General features: G+C 53.7%; 4 protein-coding genes across 13 annotated transcripts in view; 2 read left to right on the plus strand and 2 right to left on the minus strand.

Annotated features, from left to right (window-relative positions):
* Window positions 1–12,271, plus strand: part of RPA2 (replication protein A2) — a 317,593-nt gene extending 305,322 nt beyond the window's left edge. Inside the window, exons 2-10 of one of the 2 annotated variants that reach the window (XM_058856754.1) lie at window positions 7,856–7,892; window positions 8,037–8,149; window positions 8,223–8,324; window positions 8,408–8,521; window positions 9,210–9,284; window positions 10,336–10,449; window positions 10,714–10,824; window positions 10,910–11,004; window positions 11,663–12,271. In XM_058856754.1, the coding sequence (XP_058712737.1) occupies window positions 7,877–7,892; window positions 8,037–8,149; window positions 8,223–8,324; window positions 8,408–8,521; window positions 9,210–9,284; window positions 10,336–10,449; window positions 10,714–10,824; window positions 10,910–11,004; window positions 11,663–11,747 (825 nt within the window). In that variant the 5' untranslated portion in view covers window positions 7,856–7,876 and the 3' untranslated portion in view covers window positions 11,748–12,271. Of the gene's footprint in view, window positions 1–7,703; window positions 7,893–8,036; window positions 8,150–8,222; window positions 8,325–8,407; window positions 8,522–9,209; window positions 9,285–10,335; window positions 10,450–10,713; window positions 10,825–10,909; window positions 11,005–11,662 lie in introns of those variants that run through there. The other variant, XM_058856755.1, reaches the window with a different exon arrangement.
* Window positions 38–7,269, minus strand: SMPDL3B (sphingomyelin phosphodiesterase acid like 3B). Its single transcript, XM_058856760.1, has 7 exons — window positions 6,907–7,269; window positions 4,947–5,044; window positions 4,315–4,458; window positions 3,574–3,746; window positions 3,248–3,428; window positions 2,544–2,677; window positions 38–1,496 (listed from the first exon to the last, which is right to left on the minus strand). Exons 1-7 carry the CDS (start codon window positions 7,197–7,199, stop codon window positions 1,104–1,106), a joined length of 1,416 nt encoding a protein of 471 aa, XP_058712743.1. The 5' UTR covers window positions 7,200–7,269; the 3' UTR covers window positions 38–1,103.
* Window positions 12,272–13,170: 899 nt separating the features above from the next.
* XKR8 (XK related 8) lies at window positions 13,171–16,056 on the plus strand. Its single transcript, XM_058856748.1, has 3 exons — window positions 13,171–13,575; window positions 14,121–14,317; window positions 15,013–16,056. Exons 1-3 carry the CDS (start codon window positions 13,280–13,282, stop codon window positions 15,744–15,746), a joined length of 1,227 nt encoding a protein of 408 aa, XP_058712731.1. The 5' UTR covers window positions 13,171–13,279; the 3' UTR covers window positions 15,747–16,056.
* Window positions 16,057–16,949: 893 nt separating this feature from the next.
* EYA3 (EYA transcriptional coactivator and phosphatase 3) overlaps window positions 16,950–21,939 on the minus strand; it is a 42,179-nt gene continuing 37,189 nt past the window's right edge. For all 9 annotated transcript variants that reach the window (XM_058856739.1, XM_058856747.1, XM_058856746.1 and 6 more), the window contains 3 exons: window positions 21,462–21,583; window positions 21,104–21,204; window positions 16,950–20,247 (listed from right to left, as the gene is read on the minus strand). In XM_058856739.1, the coding sequence (XP_058712722.1) occupies window positions 20,167–20,247; window positions 21,104–21,204; window positions 21,462–21,583 (304 nt within the window). In that variant the 3' untranslated portion in view covers window positions 16,950–20,166. The remainder of the gene's footprint in view (window positions 20,248–21,103; window positions 21,205–21,461; window positions 21,584–21,939) is intronic.

The following is a 21,939-nucleotide window of genomic DNA, read 5'->3' on the forward strand; positions in this document are numbered from 1 at the left end:
TTTTCAAAAAAAGGCAAATACAATCAGATCATCTGAAATTTTTTACTCTTGAAAGTCTCAATCAGTGGTAGATAAAGGGGGAGCAATGTTTCTGTACAGGTCTTCACACATAGGAGCTGTGTGGTGGCTCTGGGCTTTACCTGCTGGGTGTGGGAGAGGGAATACTGGAGAGAGTGTGAAGTAAGAGCCTGGAGTAAGGATCAGCACCTTCAGGTTTGGGTTGCAGTTGTTAAATAACCCTTCCCCAAAGGTCCTGTAACCTGTAAAGCAGTAAGAGGTGTTTAACATTCCAACATCACAGAACAGAGCTTCCTCCCTTCCATCCCCCCCATCAGGGCCCCAGGAGAGCCCAGAGCCACTTTCACACACACAGAGCACTGATCCTGCTCCCTCTCCACCCACACCTGGAGTCCAATACCAGCACTGCACCGGCTCCCTGCAGGGCCTCAGCACAGCTGGCAAACCCAAGGCTGTAAATCACCACCTCACATCTCACTGCTGCCAAGCCCAGCTGAGGGAGGGAACACAGTGGAGCTGAGTGAAGAGAGCACAGAAGAGACTGGAGAGCTGTTTATGCTCAACAGTGAGGCACAGATAATCATCTGTACTTCATCTTCAGCACCGAAACACCAAAGTTTGCAGAAGTCCAGACGCTGCCACCCCACCTTGCTTTGCTCATAAGCCACAGGCTGCTGTGGAGCAAAGCCACCACAAGACTTCCTCTGTGCAAACTTGCAAAAGTGTGTTCCAACATGAGGAATGCTGGCAACAGCCTCTGGAACATGTGGCAGCTCCCTACCCTCACCCCTTGCCAGTTCATGCCCACAGGGAGGCCTGGTCTTCATCTGATTTGTGAGGCTGCCCCAGCAGTCCCAGCAGAGGGGAGACACTCCTTGTTGCAGTCACTTTGGCACAGCAAGGCTCTCAAAAACATTGCTCTTCATACATCAAGCTTGTCTAGAAAAATTCAAATCAGCATCACAGGCCTTTTAGTAAACACTGACAATTTTGTCCTGTTGGCAAGTTCTCAATGCCAAAGTCACCAATTCATGTGCAGTGTAGTGTCATCTCATGCCCTCCTCCTTTTCTCCTGCTCTTGGCCATCACAGCACTCGCTGAGGACTGAGAAATCCCAAGAACACGCAGAAAACCAAAAGCCAAACGCTGCTGGCAGCAAGGGCAGAGCTGTTGGTTTTCACACACTCATCATACTTTATAAAATCAACTTCCCTGATGGCACACACGTGATCCACACGGCATTCCTGCTTGCACGGCTCCAGGTCATATCTGGCAGAGTTAAACTCATAGTACAGCTGCAAATAGTGTGGGTCCCTCGAGATCCTCTCCAGCACCTTCTGCATGGAGCTTGCAGAGCCATCAGGGACCTGGAAGGCTTCTGTCAGCCTGTACTCTTCTTCCCACACTGGGAACTCTTCCTCCCGTGGCAAGGCCATCATGTTGGCACGAGTAAGGTTCAAGTAGTAAGTCACCATATCCTGAGGGAGAGAAAAACAGAATTGGGGAGACACCAGGACAAGATTAACCCTGGAGTGAGACACTGGGCTGGGCTTGGCCCCCCCACCCCAGGGCCCAGCTGCCCTTGATGGGGTTTCCTACTGAGATGGGCACCTGGGGACACCTCAGGTGAGGCCCTCCAGAAACCACCCCAAACAGAGCCTATTCTCCTAAAGGGTGAAGGGGTGGCTTTGTTCTGCTTGACTTTGACCTCCAAACATCAGAAGCTTTGAGCCTGGACTGCTTCAGACATCAGTCAGTTGCTATCAACACCGTCCAGCAGCACAAGCAAGGGCTGCAGGAGCGTTACTTACTGAGCAAAGTTATCTTCTCAACTGTGAACAAACTGAAGAATCAAGTTTTTCACAGCTTCTGTTCTCAGTCTCTTGCCCTTTCTCTCTCTGCTTCACTGGCTCCCCAGGTTGCACAGCATATTTTAGCATTCATTTCTATATTATCAATATGTAAACTGAGCAACTATAGAGAGCTTCATCCACTACAAAGCAGGGCTTAAGCACCAGTCCTCCCCCTAAGCACCCGTCCTTGGCAAACAAGAGATGGGAAACAGAAGTTACTCCTGCAATTCACCTCAATTCAGATCCACTTTTTGCCTCACTTTAGCAAGTAGAGAGACACAAATAATTTTTCAGACGGTTTAAAGGTCTTGGAGGAGGGGGTCTGACAAGTCTGTTATTACTCAAAGAGTAATTCTAAGTGATCCTTATCTCGGGAGAAAAGCAAGTGTCAAAGGAAATTTGCTAAGGACATGAAAAGCACCAGAAAAACTGACCCTGCCCAAGGGAATTCATCCCAGCAGGATGGGAAGCTGCCAGGGCCATGCTTCGATTCACTGACGCTCTGACTAAATCTTTGTGCCTGACACAAGACTGAAATATCCTGGGTCAGTGCCCTTCCCTACAGTCACTCAGCTTCTGTGGACTGAGAAATCCTGAAAAGCCTGTTCTTACTACAGGGAAGAATTAAAGTTGCTCCAGAGCTGCAGTGTGGTACACATAGGGATCCCCTACCAAGACCTGAAGGGTGTCCTGATCATAGTGGACCACCCGAATCGCAGGGTTGTTGGCTCCATTGCTCACTCCAGGTAATGTTGTTTTCCAGGGAGTCACTGCAGGGGCCAGGAACATGACATTGATTGGAGTCCCTTCAGAGAAATGCAAAGCAAACTGTGACTAAATACCATGGCTTGTCCCACACCCTGTCCCCATCACTGTGAGCACCTGGAGCAGATTGTGCTGCCGACAGCACCTTTGTCACCAGCTCCTGGTACCCCCAGACACACAAAGATGACTTTGAAACAAAACTGGGGACTGAGCACAGGGCTGCTGCAGCCAGGAACGGGCTCTCCAGTGCTGGCAAAGGCTCTTGCAGTGAGGGTGGCCAGGGAACCACACTCAGCAAAGGTGTTCACCCAGAGCACCCCACACACACAGATTCAGCACTGCTCCCTCAGCAATGCCCAAGCCCTTCAAGTGGGAACAGGCAAGAAACTGCCAGGCATTGAGGGGAAACAACATATGAAAGTGAATAGGAAGGAGGGCAGGAGCTACAGACTGGGGGTAGAGATGCTGCCTCTTGTTGCCCAAAGCATTTCAGAAGATTTTGCTGGCTTCTCAGCTGCTTTCAGCCAACAGCCACTAAAAATTCCCACGGACAGTGACTCTGGGAGCTGTCAGAGCTGTCACACAAACGCTTGGGTGACCAGAACAGGTACCTGTGTTGCTGTAGAACATGCGAAAGCTGTCAGTGTGATGGTGCCCAAAGAACTGGGCAGCGATCACCCTGTGGTGCTTCTGCACAATTCCCAGGTAGCGCTCGTTAAAGCCCTTGCGGAACCAGGGCTTGCCTCGTTTCTTCTCAAAGAAGCCAGGAGGGACGTGCCCCACAATGTAGACCTAGAGAAGCAAGAGCTGCCCTGAGCACAGAGCCCACACTACCCATGGAGCAGCAGCCAGCTGCAGCTGCATCCAGAGGGAGCAGAGCAGGAAAAGCTTCAGGACTGGGGAGAAGCCCAGGTTGTTTATTCAGTCCTTTTAATACCATTTCATTTGCTCTAGAGGCGTTGGTCAGGGTTTCTTCCAGCCACTGGAACTGCCCCCCAGGATCCTCCTCACCAGCTGTCTCATCATTCTGGTCATAGTACAGGTTGGTGTTGAGGACAACCATCCGTCCCCTCATCCCTGGGCCAGGCAGCTTTTCGCTGTAGAAAGCTCCTTAAAAATGCAACCAACAGAGAAAGAGCTGGAGGTCTGATCACACTGGTGGCTGTGATCCCAGATCCCTTTGTTTCCACCTCTCTCTGTTCTCCTGAACAATAGCCACAGCAGGGTCACTGCCTGGAACAGTGCTCTGATGTGGCACTCCAGGATGTGGATTTGGAGTGACTCCTCCCTGTGTGTCTCGTGTCATTCTCATGCCTCTCCCAGTGAAGGGAGACCTGAATGGGTAAGATGGGCAGCACCATGAGCTGGGCAGCTCTGGAGAGCCCCAGCACTGCCTGCACCAGCTGCTACCTTTAAAGGTATTTTTTCTCCATCTGCAGGTCACCACTCTGTATTCTTCCCAGCAACTTAACAACAGCAAGAGAAACTAAAGTGTAAAATAATTTATCTTCTTGCAGAACTCCAAGACAGAAATCAGCATTAAATTGGACCCTACCTCTGCAAATCCTCTATGAATATTGTTGCTCTGGGCATAGAAGCAAGGAAAATGGTTCATAGTATTCTCCTACCACTCCTCATATCCCCAGCATGCTCTAAACATGAGCCAGTGGTGCCAGACCTGTTCTAAAGAGAGGAAGGGAGGCATCACTCAGCCAGGGCCGCCACAGTTCCGCTGTCTGGTTGTAGATCCTGTGCTTCTTCCCAGGAAATTGATTCTTGGGGTGAAAGTCATGGTTGCCCATCGCTGCATAGACCTTGGTACCTGGAGACAGAACCAAGGAAGTGCAGGGGAGGTCAGTGCTGCAGAGCTCCTCCAGGCTCCCTGAGGCACTCCCAGCCTTGGGAAGAGAGCTCTGCCAAGCCAGTCACCCTCTGCCCCCAGGGCCACCACACGGCTCTGACCCGCCCTGGGGACGAGGCACGCACAGCCAAGGGACTGAACTGTCACCAGCAGCAATGCTCCTTGCCCCCTGCTGACACAGGTTATGTCTGAGGGTACCTTGCAGCCTTTTCTGCCTTCAGTACTAATGACAGAAACCTTTATTTTCCTCTCTCCTGAGTGAGCTAACCTGAAACATGAGTATGCATCAATGCTGTATGGCACAGCAGAATTGAGGCCACCAAACAAGTCCCAGTGACCACAGCCCTTCTGTGCTTTTCCCTGTTCCAATTTTGTCATTTCTCCATCCTGGTTAACCCTTCCCATGAGTCTCTATGCCACAATCCCCTTCTCACCCCCTCAAATCCTACCTGGAAATGTCTCCTTTATCAGAGAAGTCAGATTTGCTATTATGTGCAGAACCTTTTCTTCTCCAAGTTGCTCATTGGGGACATGGGGAGTGTCATCTCTAGAAAAAGAGAAGCAGCACAGTCACTGTCTGGGACTAACAGGGCCTGTGCTTACAGCAGTGAGCAAAGCAGAGAGACTTGCCAACTCCTCTCTGTGCCTCCTAGAAGAGAAAGTTTAAGCTTTTGGGTGCAGAAGTCAGTGCTATGTTGACTGGCCAAGACACTGAGGGAGCTTCAAGAAATTGCTCACAGGGAAAATGAGCTCCACTCCAAACTTGCCAGTCAAGGAGTGTTCAGACAAAACTGTCAGGGATGCACAAGGTGGGATTGTTGGGGTGTCTGTGCAGGGCCAGGAGTTGGAATCCATGATCCCTGTGGGTCCCTTCCAGCTGAGGATATTCTGTGATTCCACAATTCACTTTATCTTAAAACTCCTATGAACAAGGGTGTGAAGGGAAAGCTCCCTCTGCACGGGGAGTGTCACAAGCACTAAAGCTGCCTGGAAATACTGCAAGGATCAGCACTTGGCAATCTGAGGGCATCTGATCTGCAATAATGAAGCAGAGCTGTTATCACCATGAAACAAGGCAATGCCTCCAGTAAGGCAGCAATCTAGGGCTGCTCCCTGTCTGTGTTTGCATTAACATGCTTACAGCATTTGTAGAGGATGCTGGGCAGTCCACAAAGCCCACTGGAGAGAGAGAACATTCAAAATCATGACAAAGAACTGGGGAAAATTGCTTGAGAGAAAATACTCAACATAAGGTCACAAGAACAAATAACTACATCTAAGCAGGAACAGGCATCTGCAGGGGCAGAAAAATGAAAACACAGGACAGGGGACAGCCCTGCAAACTGACCTGGAGGTTACAGCAACCTGAGGCTGCAATATCAGAAGACAATATACGCAATCACTATGCAAAACAAAACTTTTACCATCTGTAAGTGCTGTTGAGGCCTCCCATAGGAGACCCACCCCTGGAAACCACACCAGGGGAGAACATCCTCCACTGGAGAGGTTCCTCTGACTCCTAAAGCAAAACTGTCCCTCCTTGAGACACATCTCCCAGGCACCTCATCAGAGCCAGAAGAAATGCTGCAGGCTGCTTGACACTGCTGTGACTGGCAGTGCTGGATGCACAGACACACAGCTCCTTCCCCTGGGCATTGCTGGTACTCAGAGTCACTGTGGAATCGGACACGGCGGGACAGGATGGACATAGTGTTAAGAATAATTACAAGATTGTCAGCCATGTTACAGTTACTGTTTGTAAACCCCTTACCTTGTACCCCTGCCCCAAGCTGCTGTACCTTGTTCAGCCGGGCCCTGAGGAGGAGGATGGCACAAGGACTTTTATGTAAACGAGAGAAACCAGAGACTCATGGGACGCACACAGACTGATAAAAAACCCCGAGACAACGAGCCACACAAAAAGGAAGGAATAAAACAAGTACCATCGAACGAGGAAGACCCAGAGGAGGTCCCTAACTTCCCTCCAGAGGCCACCATAACCTAGAGAGGACTCTAAGATGACACACTAGAGCGCGACGAAAGATGGCATTTCCAAAAGATTCTCCTGAGGAAGGAAGGCCCAGCTCTGCCCTAGTGCCAAAGCTGCAGGGATCCTCCTCTTCTGCGGTGTCCAGTGGGAGCAGTGGCGGTGTGCGCGACCCCTCGGGCCCCCACCCCAGAGCTGTCCTGTTTAATAAAGACTTTTTTAAAAAGGAGCTGGTTTCCTGGCCCATTCACAACAATAGGACAGACAGTGAGTAGTGAGCCTTTTGTTGTGCTTTCCTCCAAATCCCTGTTTTACGTTACGAGGCACATTCTCCCTTCTTCTCAACCGTGGAAAGAGCCCTGACACCCCACGAGCTCCGTACGGGCTCCCCTGCCCTCTCCCGCCCGGCGCTGCTGTCTCACCCGGTCCAGAGCACGAAGTCCGGCGTGGCCAGGCGGCCCCGCATGGCCCGGGCAGCCGAGCGGAGCAGGCTCCGGGGCGCATCGCACAGGAAACTGCCCCACGGCCCGGCGGGCCCGGCCCGACCCCCGCCCGACGGGCACGGCCGTCCCGCTGCCGCCGCCGCCTCGTAGCCCGGGTCCCAGTGCAGGTCCGTGAGGTGCCAGAACCTCCCGGAGGCGCCGCCCGCACCGGGCAGAGTCACGGCCAGCAGGCACAGCAAGAGCAGCACCACGAGGTGGCCCACGGGCTGCATGGCAGACAGCGCTACCACTGCCTTCACCCTGCGCCCAGCCCTCACCTGTGCTCGGTACAGCCCCGGCACCGCCCGGCACCGCCCCGGTACCGCCCCGGTACTGCCCGGCACCGCCCCGGTACAGCCCCGGTACAGCCCCGGTACAGCCCCGGTACCGCCCCGGTACCGCCCTGGCACCGCCCGGTACCGCCCCCGGCACCGCTCCCTCAGGCGGGCCTGGCCGGGCAGCGCGCGATTTCAAAATGACAGCGGCTTCCCGGCGGCCTCTTCCCATTGGAAGGAGCGGGAGCGCGATTGGCTGCGGGCGGCAGAGCGGCGCTCCGGGATTGGCTGCGGGCGGCAGAGCGGCGCTCCGGGATTGGCGGCAGAGCGGCGGCGCTCCGGGATTGGCTGCGGGCGGCAGAGCGGCGGCGCTCCGGGATTGGCTGAGGGCGGCAGAGCGGCGCTCCGGGATTGGCTGCGGGCGGCAGAGCGGCGCTCCGGGATTGGCTGCGGGCGGCAGAGCGGCGCTCCGGGATTGGCTGCGGGCGGCAGAGCGGCGCTCCGGGATTGGCTGCGGGCGGCAGAGCGGCGCTCCGGGATTGGCTGCGGGCAGCAGAGCGGCGCTCCGGGATTGGCTGCGGGCGGCGCGCGGGGCCCGGCGCGCGGGCGGTGGCGGCGGCTCCCGGAGCGGCGCCATGTGGAGCGGGCACGGTGCGCGGGGCCGGGCGGGCCGCGCCCGCCGCCTCCGGGGGGCCCGAGGCCACCGCCGCCGCTCCCCGTGATGGCGGCAGCGCTGGGAAAGGGGGCTGCGCCCTCGCCGCCGCCGCCTCACGGTCCCTCTCTCTCCCCCCATAGGGAATTTCGATGGCGGGTACGGCGGCATGGGCGGCGCGGGGCTCCCGGGCGGCTACACGCAGTCCCCGGGCGGGTTCGGGTCTCCCGCCGGCGGCCAGGCGGAGAAGAAGCAGGTAGGCCGGGCGGGGGCGGCGGGCCGGGGCCCGGGGCCGGGGCCGGCTCTGACGGTCCCTCCGCCCCGTGCAGCGGAGCCGCTCGCAGAACATCGTGCCCTGCACCGTGTCGCAGCTGCTGGCCGCAGAGCAGGTCGACGAGACCTTCCGGATCTGCGACGTGGAGATCTCGCAGGTGGGCGCCGGGGCGGACCCGCGGCCGGTCCGAACAACCCTTCCTCATCCTCCTCATCCTCCTCATCCTCCTCCTCTGCCCAGGTCACCGTCGTGGGCATCGTCCGGCACGCGGAGAAGGCGCCCACCAACATCCTCTACAAAGTGGACGACATGACGGCAGCCCCGATGGACGTCAGGCAGTGGGTTGATACTGATGTAAGAGTTGTGTTTGCTATGAACAGGCTTCTTTGGCAGCTTTGGAGAGCACTGGGTACAGAAAAGTTGTAGAATTATACAGTGTCTCCACTGGAAGGAACCCATAAGGATTATTGATCAGCACCAACTCCCTGCTTCTCACAGAGCTTTTTTAATCCAAAAGATACTGCTTTTCTGGAAAGTATTTTAGGGATAACATGTCCCTGAAATGCAGGGGAGATGCTGCTGTAGCAGAGGTCACTGGTGTTGTGTGTGACTGTCTGCCTGTTCAGTATAGCTGAGTTCAGCTGAACAGTTTTGAGAGGGTAATCAGGCAGTTTCCTTACTGCAAGTTTAGCATGAGTTAAAAAACAGCTCTGGCCTGTCCCATCCTTCAGCCAGACTATGGAATTCAACACCTAGTTTTTTATTGTTCAAGGTCCCTTTCCTCTTGTTGCCCTGTGAGAATCTCTCATAAGTGGACAGAGACAGCAGAGCAGACAACTGGCTGCTCTGAAATGTATACCAGTGTTTTTATTCTTTGTTAATTTACATTTATGTTTCTCTAACTGCTCTTACTGGATGTAGGAATGCATGTTGTTTGTGCTTGCTTGAGATGAGCCTGCTTTGCTAAGTTGCTTATTGTAATAATTGAGAAATGGAAACATGAAACAGCAAACCTCTCTTTTTTTTCTTCCCTCTCTATTAGGAGGCAGGAGGTGAGAATGTTGTGGTACCTCCAGGAACTTATGTTAAAGTAGCTGGTCACCTTCGGTCATTTCAGGTAAGGTCATGTTACCTGTGAGTCGTGGCCATGAGGCTGGAGCAGGGGTGTGAAGGATTGGTGATCTGCCTTAGTGCTAGGGGGCTGCTGAAAAATAACTACTCAGTTGTGGTCTCTGAAAAAATCCTTCAATGTCTCTGCCAGGGTTTTATTTAATAATGTTCTAATTGTTCCTGAATGTAGAGGACTATTTAAAATGAGAATCCTTTCAAAATTCACCTTGTCATCAGTGTGTTTTCAGCAGAGCAGAGTTCTGGCCACCAGGTTCTGTACTGTTGGTACTGTCAGACTTCAACCAAGTTCTCATGGGGAGACTTCGTGTAGCACTTAATGTCGCATCTGTGGTTTGAATATTCAAATAATGGTGCACGTGCATTAAGGCAAGGTGCAGTTAATTCCCAGCTGGTTAGAAAGAGGAGTGACTCTGTCTCCACTGTCTTTCAAAATCACATCCTGCTTTCTTGCTCCCAGTGGGATGTGGGGGGGAATTGGAAGGGTCAAAGTGAGAGAATGAGAGAACCCATGAGGTCAGATAAAGGCAGTTTAGTAAGTAAAGCAAAACAAGGAATTCATTCCACACTTCCCACGGACAGGCAGGTGTGCCTCTTCCTCCTTCTTTCACCAGTTTTATAACTGAGCATGACACTGGCTGGTCTGGGTTCTCCCGTGGGGCACTGGGGGTCCCAGCTGGTTCCCCTCACAGCTTCTTGTCCCCTCCCAGCCTAACACTGGTGGAGCTGTGTGAGAAGCAGGAAAGCCCTTGGCTCTGTGCAAGGGTTGGTGAGCAATGACTAAAACATCTCCCTGCATTACCAACACTGTTTCCAGCACAAGTCAAAAACTAGCCCATGCTACTGTACCCCAGCCAAAACCAGCACAAGGTGAAGGTCAGAACATTTTGGAAGAACATTTCTCTGCATGCAGAGCTCTCTCCCCACTGCTATCCCACTCCTGGAGGGGATGGCTGGGTTGGCTGTTAGGTATCTCTGTGTTGCTGTGCTGTAAATTGTTTTCTTTGGTTTGTGTTTGTATTTTTTTTTTCCTCTGAAAGAATAAGAAGAGCTTGGTAGCATTTAAGATCATGCCTCTGGAAAATATGAATGAGTTCACCACACACATACTAGAAATTGTCAATGCACATATGATGCTCAGAAAAAATCTTATGGTACGTACAAAATCTTGATTGCATTGTGGTCCTTGCTGGGTGACTGATGGCCTCCCTCCCCAAAAAGAGGGACCTTTTGCTGGGAAAATTGCCTCACTGTGGGGCTGGAAAGCTTAAAGCTGGGCAACACTGAAGGTGTAACAGCAATCCACTTCTGTTCAGAAGCTGTTTTTACTTACTGGCTTGGAGATAACAGTGGGTCTTTAACTTTGTGGGCTTGGGCAGCCTGGGTAACCACAACACTTTTTATTCTCATTATTCCAGTCAGCATCAAGAGTGCCACAATCATTTTCCTCCACTGGGATAAGTGACATGGGGGGCTACGGAGGAGGTGGCAGCCTGCCAGTGAACGGGCTCACAGCAAACCAGAGCCAGGTGGGTGCCAGCAGCTTTCCTTGGAGCACAGCAGTGGCAGCAGAGGCTCCTCAGATGTGATGTAGTGTGCTTCTTGCTCATCCAGGTGCTGAACTTGATCAAAAGCTGCCATGTCCCAGAAGGGATGAGTCTACAAGACTTGAAGCTCCAGCTCCACAGTATGAGTATGCTAACGATCAAGTAAGTGTGTAGAAATGAAGGATGCTATGGAAATCCAGGCAGTCCTTCCAGAGGCAGAGAGGAAGGACAGTGGACAAGCCCAGACACTCACCTGTGAATCAGGGTGGGTAATTCAGGTGGTCCCAGCAGCACAGGAGCCAGAGATTTTAAATGATTCACTGCCCTGAATGAATGAGCTTGTTGCCAGTTGCTTTGCTCCTTGTTTTCAAAACAAGCTGTTTATCAGTTCAGTAGCATTTCTCCTGCTCAAGGACTACCTTGCTGTCTGCACACTGATAAAAAATCTAGGAATAGGCTGTTCTATTCTCCTTCACTGTCTCTTATGACTTCTTTCTGAGACTTACTAAAGTAGTCATTACCTTCCATGCCCTGTGTATGTTCTGTCCCCTCTGGAGCAGGTGGTGGATATTATTCAGGAAGTGCAGAGTGGTGGCTCAAGCAGAGTGTGAGCTTCAGTGGGATTGCCATAGCTTAGCAGAAACTCCCTGTGTCACACTGCCCATGAGACAGAAACACTAAAAGCTTCCCTTGGCAGCTGCCCAGAGGGAACTGTGGGAAGGGGGTCTGTAAGTGGGAATTTCCTGGCAGAAAGGTGGTGACTTACACCCTTTGCTAACTAATTGCTAACTACTTACCAACTGTGGGGTTTTTCTTCAAGGCAAGCTGTGGAATTCCTCAGCAGCGAGGGACACATCTACTCCACAGTGGATGATGATCACTACAAGTCAACAGATGCCGAGTAAAGTTCCTTCCATCTGATTTTAGTTCCAAACAAATGTTTGTCTGTGTTTCAAGATACCTTGCTGAGCTGTGTTACATGAAGGGTGACCTTTGCTCTTTGTGGGAAGTCCTGGTTACTCAGGTGAATGCCAACTCCTTGGAATTCAAGGACGAGCAGATTGTGAGTGATTCTCATAATTGGACCTGATTGTATGCTGTGACCATGTGACAGAGCATAAACAAACACGGGAAAACTGAATCCTCAAAGCTTCAGAGCTTTCACTTTGTTTTGGCTCCACAGAGAGTGCATGTTAAAAAGAGCCTCTTTATTTGTCCTTTATTTCTAGAGCTGTTTCTCCTAACCCAGCTTCCATTCCATTTTCTTTACAAAGTGGGTAGCCAAGAGTAATCTTCCTCTAATGTACAGCAATCATGCAGAAATGTTTTTATTTAGTTCATGCATTTAAATCTATATTTGTACTAGAGCTAATCTTGTTACTAGAACTTTTGAACTTTTCCAATAAAATGTTAACTTGAGGCACCTTGTATCATGTGTGACTGTAGAGGCTTCTCTGCCTTGAAGAAGAAAACTGCTTGACAAAACCTGGGGATAAAACCACAGCTCATACTTCCAGTTTAACTACCCTTATTTTTTCCTTAGCTTTTTACTTTGAAGGTTCAAACAGAAGTCAATGTTTAGCCATTAAGAAATTAAATAATTGTACTACTGAAGAAAACAACACGTATCAGTGTTCCAAACAGGGCCAGAACCATTTCTGCCACAAAAACAGACTCCCCAAGGAAGGGGTTATTTGCCCTAAGGCTGCTAGAGCTCCAGAATTGTTTGGACAACGCCCTCAGGTTCAGGGTGGGGTTATTGGGGTGTCCTGTACAGGGCCAGGAGTTGCACTTACAGATCCCTGTGGGTCTCCACCAGCATGCTATCCTGTGCCACAATACATGCATGCTATGCTTTTAGCTGAAGCTCAAATTCATCACACCCTGTATGATTAATAAGGTTTTATGCCTCCTGCCCTGGCCGTGCCGGGCGGTCGGTGGGTCAGGACTGAGCCTCACGGGGGCCCAGGCGGGCCCGGGGCTGCGGGAGGAGCGGGCAGGGCCGGCTGCTGCTCCCCGGCAGGGGCCGGGGCGGCTTCGCCCCCGCCCGAGGCACCGGCGGAGGGAGCGGAGCCAGAACCGCCGGGCCGGGGTGGGACCCAGAGCCCGGGGGGGGACCCAGAGCCCGGGAAGGGACACACGGGGCCCGGGGGGGGACACAGAGCCCGGGGGGGGGACACACACACAGAGCCCGGGGCGGGACACACACACAGAGCCCGGGGGGACACACACACAGAGCCCGGGGCGGGACACGGAGCCCGGTGGGGGACACACGGGGCCCGGGGCGGGACCCAGGGCCCTGGGCGGAACACACAGAGCCCGGGGCGGGACACAGAGCCCGGGGCGGGACACAGAGCCCGGGGCGGGACCCGACACACGGGGCCCGGCCCGTGCCGGTGCCGCCACCGCCGGTTCCGGGCCGGTCCGTGGGGCCCCGATGTCTCCGCGAGCTGCCCCGCCGCGGTTCGGGCCGCTGCAGCTGGTGCTGGCGGCGGCGGGGACGGCGGCGGCCACCCTGGACCTGTGCATGGACGGCTGGGTGGCGGCGGAGTACGCGCGGCGCGGCCACCCCGGCTGGGCCGCGCTGTCGCTGTCGCTGCTCGCCGCCGCCTCAGCCGCCGCCCAGGCCTGCAGCTGGCTCTGGCTGCGCTCCGACCCGCCCGCCCTGCGCCCCGCCGTGCCCCTGGGGCTGCTCGCCGCCCTCCACCTCCTACAGCTCGGCTTTTTCTTAAGGTACGGTAGCCCCGCACCGAGCTCCCCGCGCGTCCCCCGGGTGCCCGACCCTCCGCAGCCGCCTCTCGGCTCCTCCCGGGGATGGGGCGAGCGGTGCCGCGGCTGTGGGGAGGGCCAGGAGGCTCCGGCTCAGGGCGGTTCGGCCCAGCCCCGGGCTGGAGCCGGATAAAGTGTGTCGGAGGGAGCCACCTGTGTCCCTGCAAGTGAAGTTTCCTTCCGGCTCTGCTCTGTCTCCCGGTGCTGTTGCCTTCTGGACAGACGGAACAGCGCCCCGAAAGCTTGAGGGGAGAAGCGAGGCCGAGCCGGGGGAAGGGAATAATCCAGGCAGGTCCGCTGAGCTCGATGCTCAGTTTTTCACACTTGCGCTTCTCCCATAGCCGAGCATCGTGTGGTTACTGTGATTTGGGCAGGGGCAAGGAGGGCTTTGGGCATGAAGCAGCGGGGTTTGTTGTCCTGTCAGGAGTTTGTTGGGCTGTCAACAGCACGGGGACCAAGGTGTGTGGTGCCTTGCGTGGCCCCTCACCTGCAGCTGTGTCCCCCCACAGGTGCCTCCATGCTCTGAAGGTGGGCTGGAGGGTGTGCTGGGCGAAGGAGGAGGAGGAGGATGAGCAGAGACACATGGCCTTCCTCTCCCATGACATCAGCATGCTGCGTCTCTTCGAGACCTTCCTGGAGAACACCCCGCAGCTCACCCTGCTCCTCTACATTATCCTGCGGACAAACAAGGCTGAGCTCTCCCAGGGTGAGGGGGCTGGGGCCAGGGGAGGTGGGGGTGCAGCCTTGGGGTCAGACTGGGCTTGGATGGGGCAGATCAGAGGGGCTGGAGGACCCAGCAAGACACTTGTAGTGCCATTCTGCTCCCATGTCACTCCTTCCTTTGACATGTGACACTATAGGGTGTAACATAGGCACTCATGTGCCCCAGTGGATCATGCTGGGCTTGGGGTGGGGGTTTGAAGCTGGGGGACCACTGTGGTCATTCTCTTGTGTGCCCCAGGAGAGGCTGAGGGACAGGTGAGAAATCAGGCACCTTCTGGGGGAGTAGGGAGGTGCTGATGTTGGTGTGAGGCCATCAGGCCACTGAGCAGGTGCTGTGGTGTGACTGCAGGGAAATGGGGAGCCCAACAATGTGGGAGCCAGCACTCACCTGCCTGTGTGGGCTGAGGGCTTCCATGCCTGGGAGATGGGCTTTGCACAGCTGTTCAATCCCAGCACTTCTTCCTCCTCTTCTGAGCAGGGACAGGCACCAGCCTCCTTGTCCTTGGGGAGGGCAGAAGGCCAGGGGAGAGATGCAGGTGCTGATGCTCTGACTCTGACAGCAGCTGCTTTGTGAGCTGGGGGGGAAACTCATTTTAGCAGTGGTGGGCAGGGAGGGGTTTGAGCCACGCTGGGCCACCCTTGGGTCCCCCCTCAGCCTTTCCACCTCTGTGTTTGCAGGCCTGGGGATGGGCACTGCGTTCCTGTGTGTGTCCTGGTCTCTGCTGGACTACCACCAGTCCCTGCGCTCCTTCCTGCAGGACAAGTACGAGCTGAGCCTGGGCTCTTCCGTCGTCTACTTCCTGTGGAACCTCTTCCTCATCTGCCCCCGCATCCTGGCGGTCGCCCTCTTCGCCCTGCTCTGGCCCTACGGTGTGGCTGTCCACTTCCCACTTGTGTGGCTGGCCATGTTCCTCTGGGTCAGCCTGCAGGGCACGGACTTCATGGAATCACCCGGCCCCGAGCAGCTTTACCGGGCCGTGGTGGCTGTGATCCTCTACTTCAGCTGGTTCAATGTGGCACAGGGGAGGACGCTGCACCGCAGCATCATCTACCACAGCTTCATCCTGGTGGACAGCTCGCTGCTGGCCCTGGCCTGGCTCTGGGGCCGGGCTCCCTCCGAGGAGCACTCGTACCTCCTCCCGGTGCTCTCTGCTGCCCTGCCCTGCTACCTGCTGGGGCTGGGGCTGAGGGTCACCTACTACAAGTGGCTGCACCCCAACGTGCAGGTGCAGCAGGAGGGCAGATATGACGAGGTGGATGCCAGTGGAGGGAGTGATGGGGTGAAGTTTTGCTCGTTTTTGGAACCAGACCTTGTGAACAGGAGGATGCAGTGGCTGGCCCAGACCCATTTCTCCTTGTCCCAGCCAGCACAGCAGCACTTCCTGAATGGGGCTGTGGAGTCTGCTATCTGAGGGCAGGTCCTCTAAAAGGACATGTGGGGGAAGTAGACTTGTTGTTTGTGTCCCTGGTTGTGCCCCCCAGGCTGCTGTTTTGGACAGCTGGAGGGGTCTGGCAGAAACCAGGGGTGATGTGGAAACACCTGATGAGTCCCAGGGCACACAGCATGGGCTCCCATGGCTGGACCCTCAAGGAAAACCAGTGTTTGTGGTGAGTCCAGCACAATGTAGCATATACCTGCTCTGCTGTGTTAGGTTTTCTTGTTATTTATTACTAGTTTTTTCAAAAGAAAAAAAAAAAAATAAAGACCATTGGTTTATTTTCTCCATGCCTCTCCTGTGCTTGCTGCTGCCACTCCTGTGCAGGGATATAGGTGGTGGGTCAGGGAGAATTTGTTTCCTCCATGGTTGTGGCTATCTGACCTTTCTGTTTCTAGCCAGGATTTTCCTCCTTGTGTTAGTTTTGGTGTTAAGGTCAAAGCTCACCTGTTATCACTGTGTTCAGGGAGGGATGGGGAAGGAGGCCTGTGCTGGCAGGAGTGGTTGCAGGGTGGGTCAGGGCTTCTGGCTTATTATGGACACCTCATGCTCCCTTGGCTGCCATTCCCACCACCACAGCCTGGGCTGCACTCCCAAGGCCATGACCAGGCTGGAGTTGGCCATGGCTTTCCTCAGCCATAGGTGGCTGTTGATGTGGCCAGCAGTGGGGTCAGTGCTGTGCCAGCCCCTGGGCACAGACACCCCTTCCCAGCTGGGGCTGCCTCCACCCAGCTCGGTGCCCAAACCCAGGCAGGCCCCAGAGCAGCCCCTGCCTTTTGCTGTTGCCCAGCTGGCAGCTGTGGCACATCCTGGCTGCCCAGAGCACTGACCTTGGGCTCTTTCCCCTCACATCCCTCCCAGCACCCCATCCCAGGAGGGAGCTTCCATAACGAGGAGCAGCTGAAATGCTCAGCCCTGCCCAAGGCCAGCAGCACCACAGCAGAGGGTGAGAGAGGGCCTTGTGCAGAAGAAAATGGGAATGTTTGTGCAGGAAGCACCATGTGCCTCCCCTGGGCACCTCAGCAGGGCCCAGGAGCAGGTCCATGGCTCCCCAGGACTCCCCAGGGGCACTGGGGGCTCTGGTGGCTGCACTGTGACCTGTGACACCCTCAATGCTCCTGGTGCTGCCAAGCCTGGCTCAGGCTGTCACAGGGGCAGAGAACAGGCTGAAGCACTGACTATAGAAAATAAAGACTTTATTATTTTTTTCCAGTTCACAGGACAGTTCCCATTACAGACCATGAACAGGCAAAGGCCCCACAGCCAGCAGCACCTGGGACTCGTCCCTTGTAGCACAGCAAAAGAGGTGCTGTGGGCTCCAAGGGTCCAACTGCTTCCCACCAGTGCCAGCACACACATCTCCCCAAGGGCTGTTGAAGGCAACAAGTATTAGTGAATCAGGTGGTTTTTAAAGCCTCTGTGGCTGTGTTGAAGCCGAAGGGGAAGCCAGCAGCACCCAGGTGAGCTCAGGTGCTCTGGGCCTGCAGGCTGACTGTCCTTCAGGTGTTCAGGTTTGCTCTCCCATTACCCCTGACCTGACTGTAGCTGAACTGGTGACAGACACAGGAGAAAATCAATGCTTGGATAGAGATGATGTTCTTGCCTCAAGACAGGAAAAGGCTTAAATTCAGCCAGTAGAGGAAAAAATAAAATAGCCAGGTCACCCCTTTATTAACAAACACAGAAACGTACCATCTACCTCCTGTTATAAAAGTACTTTACATACATTCAAGGAAACATCATATAAATACCAGTATGAAATGTCAGTGGCTGCGAGTTCCACGCTCAGCTAAAATTTTACCAACATCTTAAAATTTCCTTAAAACATTTGAAGTAAACAAACACAAAGCACAGCCAGCTGCCAGGCAGCTCAGGCCAGCAGGTCCAGCACCTGCTGCCAGTGCCTGGGCAAACCCAGCCCCTCTCCAGCACGGCTCTGGTCAGCTGCTCCTGATGGGAGTGAAGCACTCGGGCTGCTCGGCCGTGCCGGTGGTGGGAGGTTAAGGCACAGGTTTTAATCCCAAAGTTCAGCCAGCTGGAGTACGAGACGTGCTCCTGACAGGCTGCTGCACAGCTGGGACAGCTCCCAAACCTGCTTACAGGAGACCTTTGGATGGGCTGAGGGATCTTCAACATCAGCACAGATTCTTCTGTGACTACAACTGAGCCCTGATCCTCTGGTGACATTTCCAACCCTGGGAGCAATGAGGTTGCTCCTCACCACAGCTCTGGCACTTCACAGGGACCCCAGAGGAACTGGACTCTATGGACTCAGCAGTAAGGGAGCTGGAGCTGCCTCAGCTGCCTTGGAGCAGGTGTGAACACCTTTGGTGTAGACAGAGAACATCCCTGGGTCCTGCTCCCCTTTCCAGATCCACTGCTGAGCACTCCCAGCCCAGCCTGTTTCCTCCCCCAGGCTCTGCTGGGCCAGCAGCTCCCAGGGCAGCCAAACACCTTTCCCTCTGCTGAGCTGCCCAGTGACACCCACAGCAGACTCCTCAGATTCTCCTCATGGGATGAGCAGTTCAGCTGCTGGCAGGCAGCAGCTCCTACATGGACAGCATGTTCCTGCTGCAGAGCTCCTGGGGAAACACACAGACCCAGCATCCACCTGGGATCAGAGCACAAGGCCAATACCTGGCAAAGAGCTGAATGGAAAAGCAGATCACTCCTGACTCCAGTGACCACCATGGAGAAAGAGAATTCTAATTTAATTAATCTAAAAAAAAACCCAAAAACCCAAAGAGAAACTGGGGCTGGTACCATGTGAAACAGACCTCCCAGGTCCAGTCCCTGAGCACGAGGTATCCAAACCCCTGGCTCTAGGCACCTTCTGCCCCATGGTCACTGGAGCTGACCCAGGAACAGATGCTCCCAGGGCACAGCAGAGCCTGTGCCAAGCTGGCCCAGCAGCTCCTTGATGGAAATTAACCCTCAGTAATGAATGCCATGAAAGGAATGCAGCAAACACATCCCTTCCCTGCCTGTATGGGCACAGCAAATGGGTCCTCCCTGCAATGACAGACTTTCAGCCCAGTCTCCCGATGGCTGATGTGGGGCTGATGACCACGATCTGGTGGGGTCTGGCTGTGCAGGAGCAGCAGCAGCAGGTTCTGGGGCACAGCACACACCTGTCCTCAGGGCACCTGATCTGGTGCTATCAGGATACATGGGGAGACCACCAAACACAGCCTGAGTTGGCACAAAACCAGCCCCTGTGCCAGCCCCAGTCCCTAGCTGGCTGTTCCTGACCAGGGCAGCTGCAGGTCACTGACTCCAGCCTCTATTCTGACACAGTAGCAGAAAAATCAGCATCACCATCCTTCCCAAGTGCTCCATGCTGCCAAGTCACAGTGTCTTAAAATTAAGTCCCTCTTAACAAGGTGTTTGTTTTTCACTATGTAGTTAAGCTAATGCAAAGAATATAAGAAAATTTAATCTGATTCTACTAAAAGGAACTTACAAATAGGGTCAGGAACACAGAAGTGAAGGTTATACTGTAGCCAGAGCCTATTCTGCAACATTCTTGAGGATTTAGGAATTAGGTTATTCCTACTCCAGGTGAGGACTCTGTTCACATCTGAGCAGTCTGCACCAGTCTGCTGTACCTGATGTTCACAGGCAGTTTCATTTTTCTTTGCAGGGAAAATCTGTGAGATGTACAGTCCAGACCAAGGCTGGAATCCAGTGATCTCCTGCTGGCTAAAAGGGCTTGTGCACACATTGAGTAGAAGCCACTGGGATCAACTTGGAACACCAATACTTGCCTCTACAAGGAACCACATATCCCAGAAGCATTTCTTTACCTTTTTATCTTCCAGTAATCCCACACTGAGGAAATAACATAAGGACATTGTAATAAATAACTTGTTTTGAACACCCAGGGAAGGAAAGAGGACACATTTTACAGCAATAGAGGTATTTTTGACATTTTCATTAATATTTCCTATGAAAAAAACCATAGCTCTTCGGCTTTGCAAAACAAGGGAGGTTTAAGCTCTGCCATCAGCATTTTCCTATAAAAATAAAGTTTTGTGTTTACTTGGGTTCTACAACTAAGCTGAATAGAAAGGAGAAGGCTCTTACAAATAAATCTGCTGTTTTATGGCCCCTCCCTCTGGAGACACCTGCCAGAGGCATTCAGCTGGCTCTGTAAGTCCCTTCTGCAGACAAGCTCTAGCTCTGCTGAGTCTAGGGCTTCTTTACAGGACATCTCTGGACTTGGCAGGGCCCGTGCTCCCAAGGAACGACCTGCTATCATACTCCACTGTACAGTTTGCATTAGGTATGTTTTCTTCATCAAGCTGAAAAGTGACTCCCCAGACATGTGAGATTTCTGCCCCCCAGAAATGGAGAGGGCCTGTGGGAGCTGCAGTCACGTCTTTGCTCCAGCTTCTTACAGGAAGTCTAACTCAAGGGCTTGGTGAAGGGACACGAGGTCAGCGTGATTCGTGATCCTCCAGAAGGGCATGTTGTGCTGTAAAAAGAGAGTACAGTCAGGTTTATGCAGGGATTTTCAGCTGAGGTGGAAGCTGGGTAGAGCTGCAGGGCTGTGCAGTGTGGTGGTTCTGAGCACAGCACTCTCAGGACAGACCTTGGCCAGGTGCACATCTGTATCTGGAGCCCATCTCATGTGCACATCTGTGTGTGCCAGGCACCAGCACTGACTGCCAGCTGCTTGTGATGGAAACCTTGGCTGTGAGCTGCTGCTGCACCCAGGAATGCCAGGGAATTTCCAGGGCCCCAGGAAACCTGCACAGGCACCTGTTCTGGCACATGGCAGAACGTGTGAAGTCTGCAGAGTCAAGGTCCTGACAGTCATCTTTGCACTTCACTACTAATCAGCACAACTGAACAACCCATCCAAGCCTGTCCAAATCAATCAAACTCTTTGCTCCTTGTTTGCAATCCAGCCTAATGGCAGGTGCTGTATTGTTCTTCTGCTGTTCCTGAGCCCTGACTCCTCCACACTCCTGAGAAACTGCAGTATCCTGATAGTCACAGGCCATGATCAGCATATAGAACCATAGAATCATCAAGGGTGGAAGGGTGGATTCCAAGATCTCTGAGTCCAGCCTTTCAACATGCTACATCCAACATGCCACACTAAGACACTGCTGCCAGGGACAGTGTTATATGCAATCCTTAATAGTAAAAGAAACTTTAAACACCCAGGAGCCAGAAAACTGCCCATCTTAACACAATGGAAGATCTCTTGCATCAAAGGCAAACTTTGCTCCTGGCTGCCCTGGCCTGAAGAGTTCAGCCTTGGAACAAGAGTCCTTGCAGGCAAAGCCTGCCAGCAGCTTCCCCTTGCATTGTCCCAGACCCACCTGCTTGGCTGCAACCTCCTCATCACGCCCATCTCCAATCACCACGTAAGTGACCTTCTTTCCAAACCGTGACACAATCCTCTCAAAGCAGCTCTCTTTACCTGCCAAAGACAATCCCCCTGTAAGGAGCCTCAGACAGAGAGAAATGGAGCCTGAACAGGTCCCCTCCTCCCAGTACAGAAACATTTGTCTTACTGAGCAGGGGTAGCACCCAGTTCAGCTCCTGAGGCCAGAAGCCTGGACCAGGTGGACCACAGCATGGAGCTGCTCAGCTGCAGAAATGGCATTTCCCCATGTAAAAATCCCAGCTAATCCTCAGCAGATGCCACAGTGCCAGAGACCTGGCAAAACCCCTTACCTATTTTTGTAGCACTATAAATATTTTCAATGGGAAACACTTCGCCCAATCCATACAGAAGAACTTTGGCAAGAGCTGGCATCAGTTGGGTGGTTGTGATCAGGATGTTCTCACAGTTTTTTCTAAAAGAAGAAAAACACTTGTAACAGCACATCTACAGGCAGTGCTGCCAGGACTGCTCTGGGAAGTCTGATCAGCTTCTCCATGTGCTTTGCTGTCCTGCTTTTAGGAGGCATTTTAGGACAAGTTTTTGTAATTTTTGCTTTGCTTCTGGCAGAATTCCCTGTCAGAAAAACCATGTGGTGAGCATTAGCCTTGCTAATTACAGTTGTTGCAGCAGAGAAACAGGGGTGGAGTTCCTGCCCTCAGTCACTTGGCACCTGTGCCAAACAGCAGCAGCAGTGATGGGGCAGTGCCCAGCACAGCACTGCACCCAAGGGCCAGAAAGGGCTGAGAAAGCCTCACAGGCACTTCCAGG

The sequence above is a fragment of the Poecile atricapillus genome, chromosome 24 (genome assembly GCF_030490865.1).
Source record: "Poecile atricapillus isolate bPoeAtr1 chromosome 24, bPoeAtr1.hap1, whole genome shotgun sequence".
NCBI classification, from domain to species: domain Eukaryota; kingdom Metazoa; phylum Chordata; class Aves; order Passeriformes; family Paridae; genus Poecile; species Poecile atricapillus.

What these genes read in the sequence shown, in the direction of transcription:
- SMPDL3B (XM_058856760.1), bottom strand. Translation starts at nt 7,199, where the DNA reads ATGCAGCCCGTGGGCCACCTCGTGGTGCTGCTCTTGCTGTGCCTGCTG. An exon ending in CCTTCCTCTCTTTAGAACAG is followed by an intron (nt 3,747 to 4,314) that starts GTCTGGCACCAC and finishes TGCATTTTTAAG; the next exon opens with GAGCTTTCTACAGCGAAAAG. An exon ending in AGGACACCCTTCAGGTCTTG is followed by an intron (nt 1,497 to 2,543) that starts GTAGGGGATCCC and finishes TCTCTCCCTCAG; the next exon opens with GATATGGTGACTTACTACTT.
- XKR8 (XM_058856748.1), top strand. Translation starts at nt 13,280, where the DNA reads ATGTCTCCGCGAGCTGCCCCGCCGCGGTTCGGGCCGCTGCAGCTGGTG. An exon ending in CAGCTCGGCTTTTTCTTAAG is followed by an intron (nt 13,576 to 14,120) that starts GTACGGTAGCCC and finishes GTCCCCCCACAG; the next exon opens with GTGCCTCCATGCTCTGAAGG. An exon ending in CAAGGCTGAGCTCTCCCAGG is followed by an intron (nt 14,318 to 15,012) that starts GTGAGGGGGCTG and finishes CTGTGTTTGCAG; the next exon opens with GCCTGGGGATGGGCACTGCG.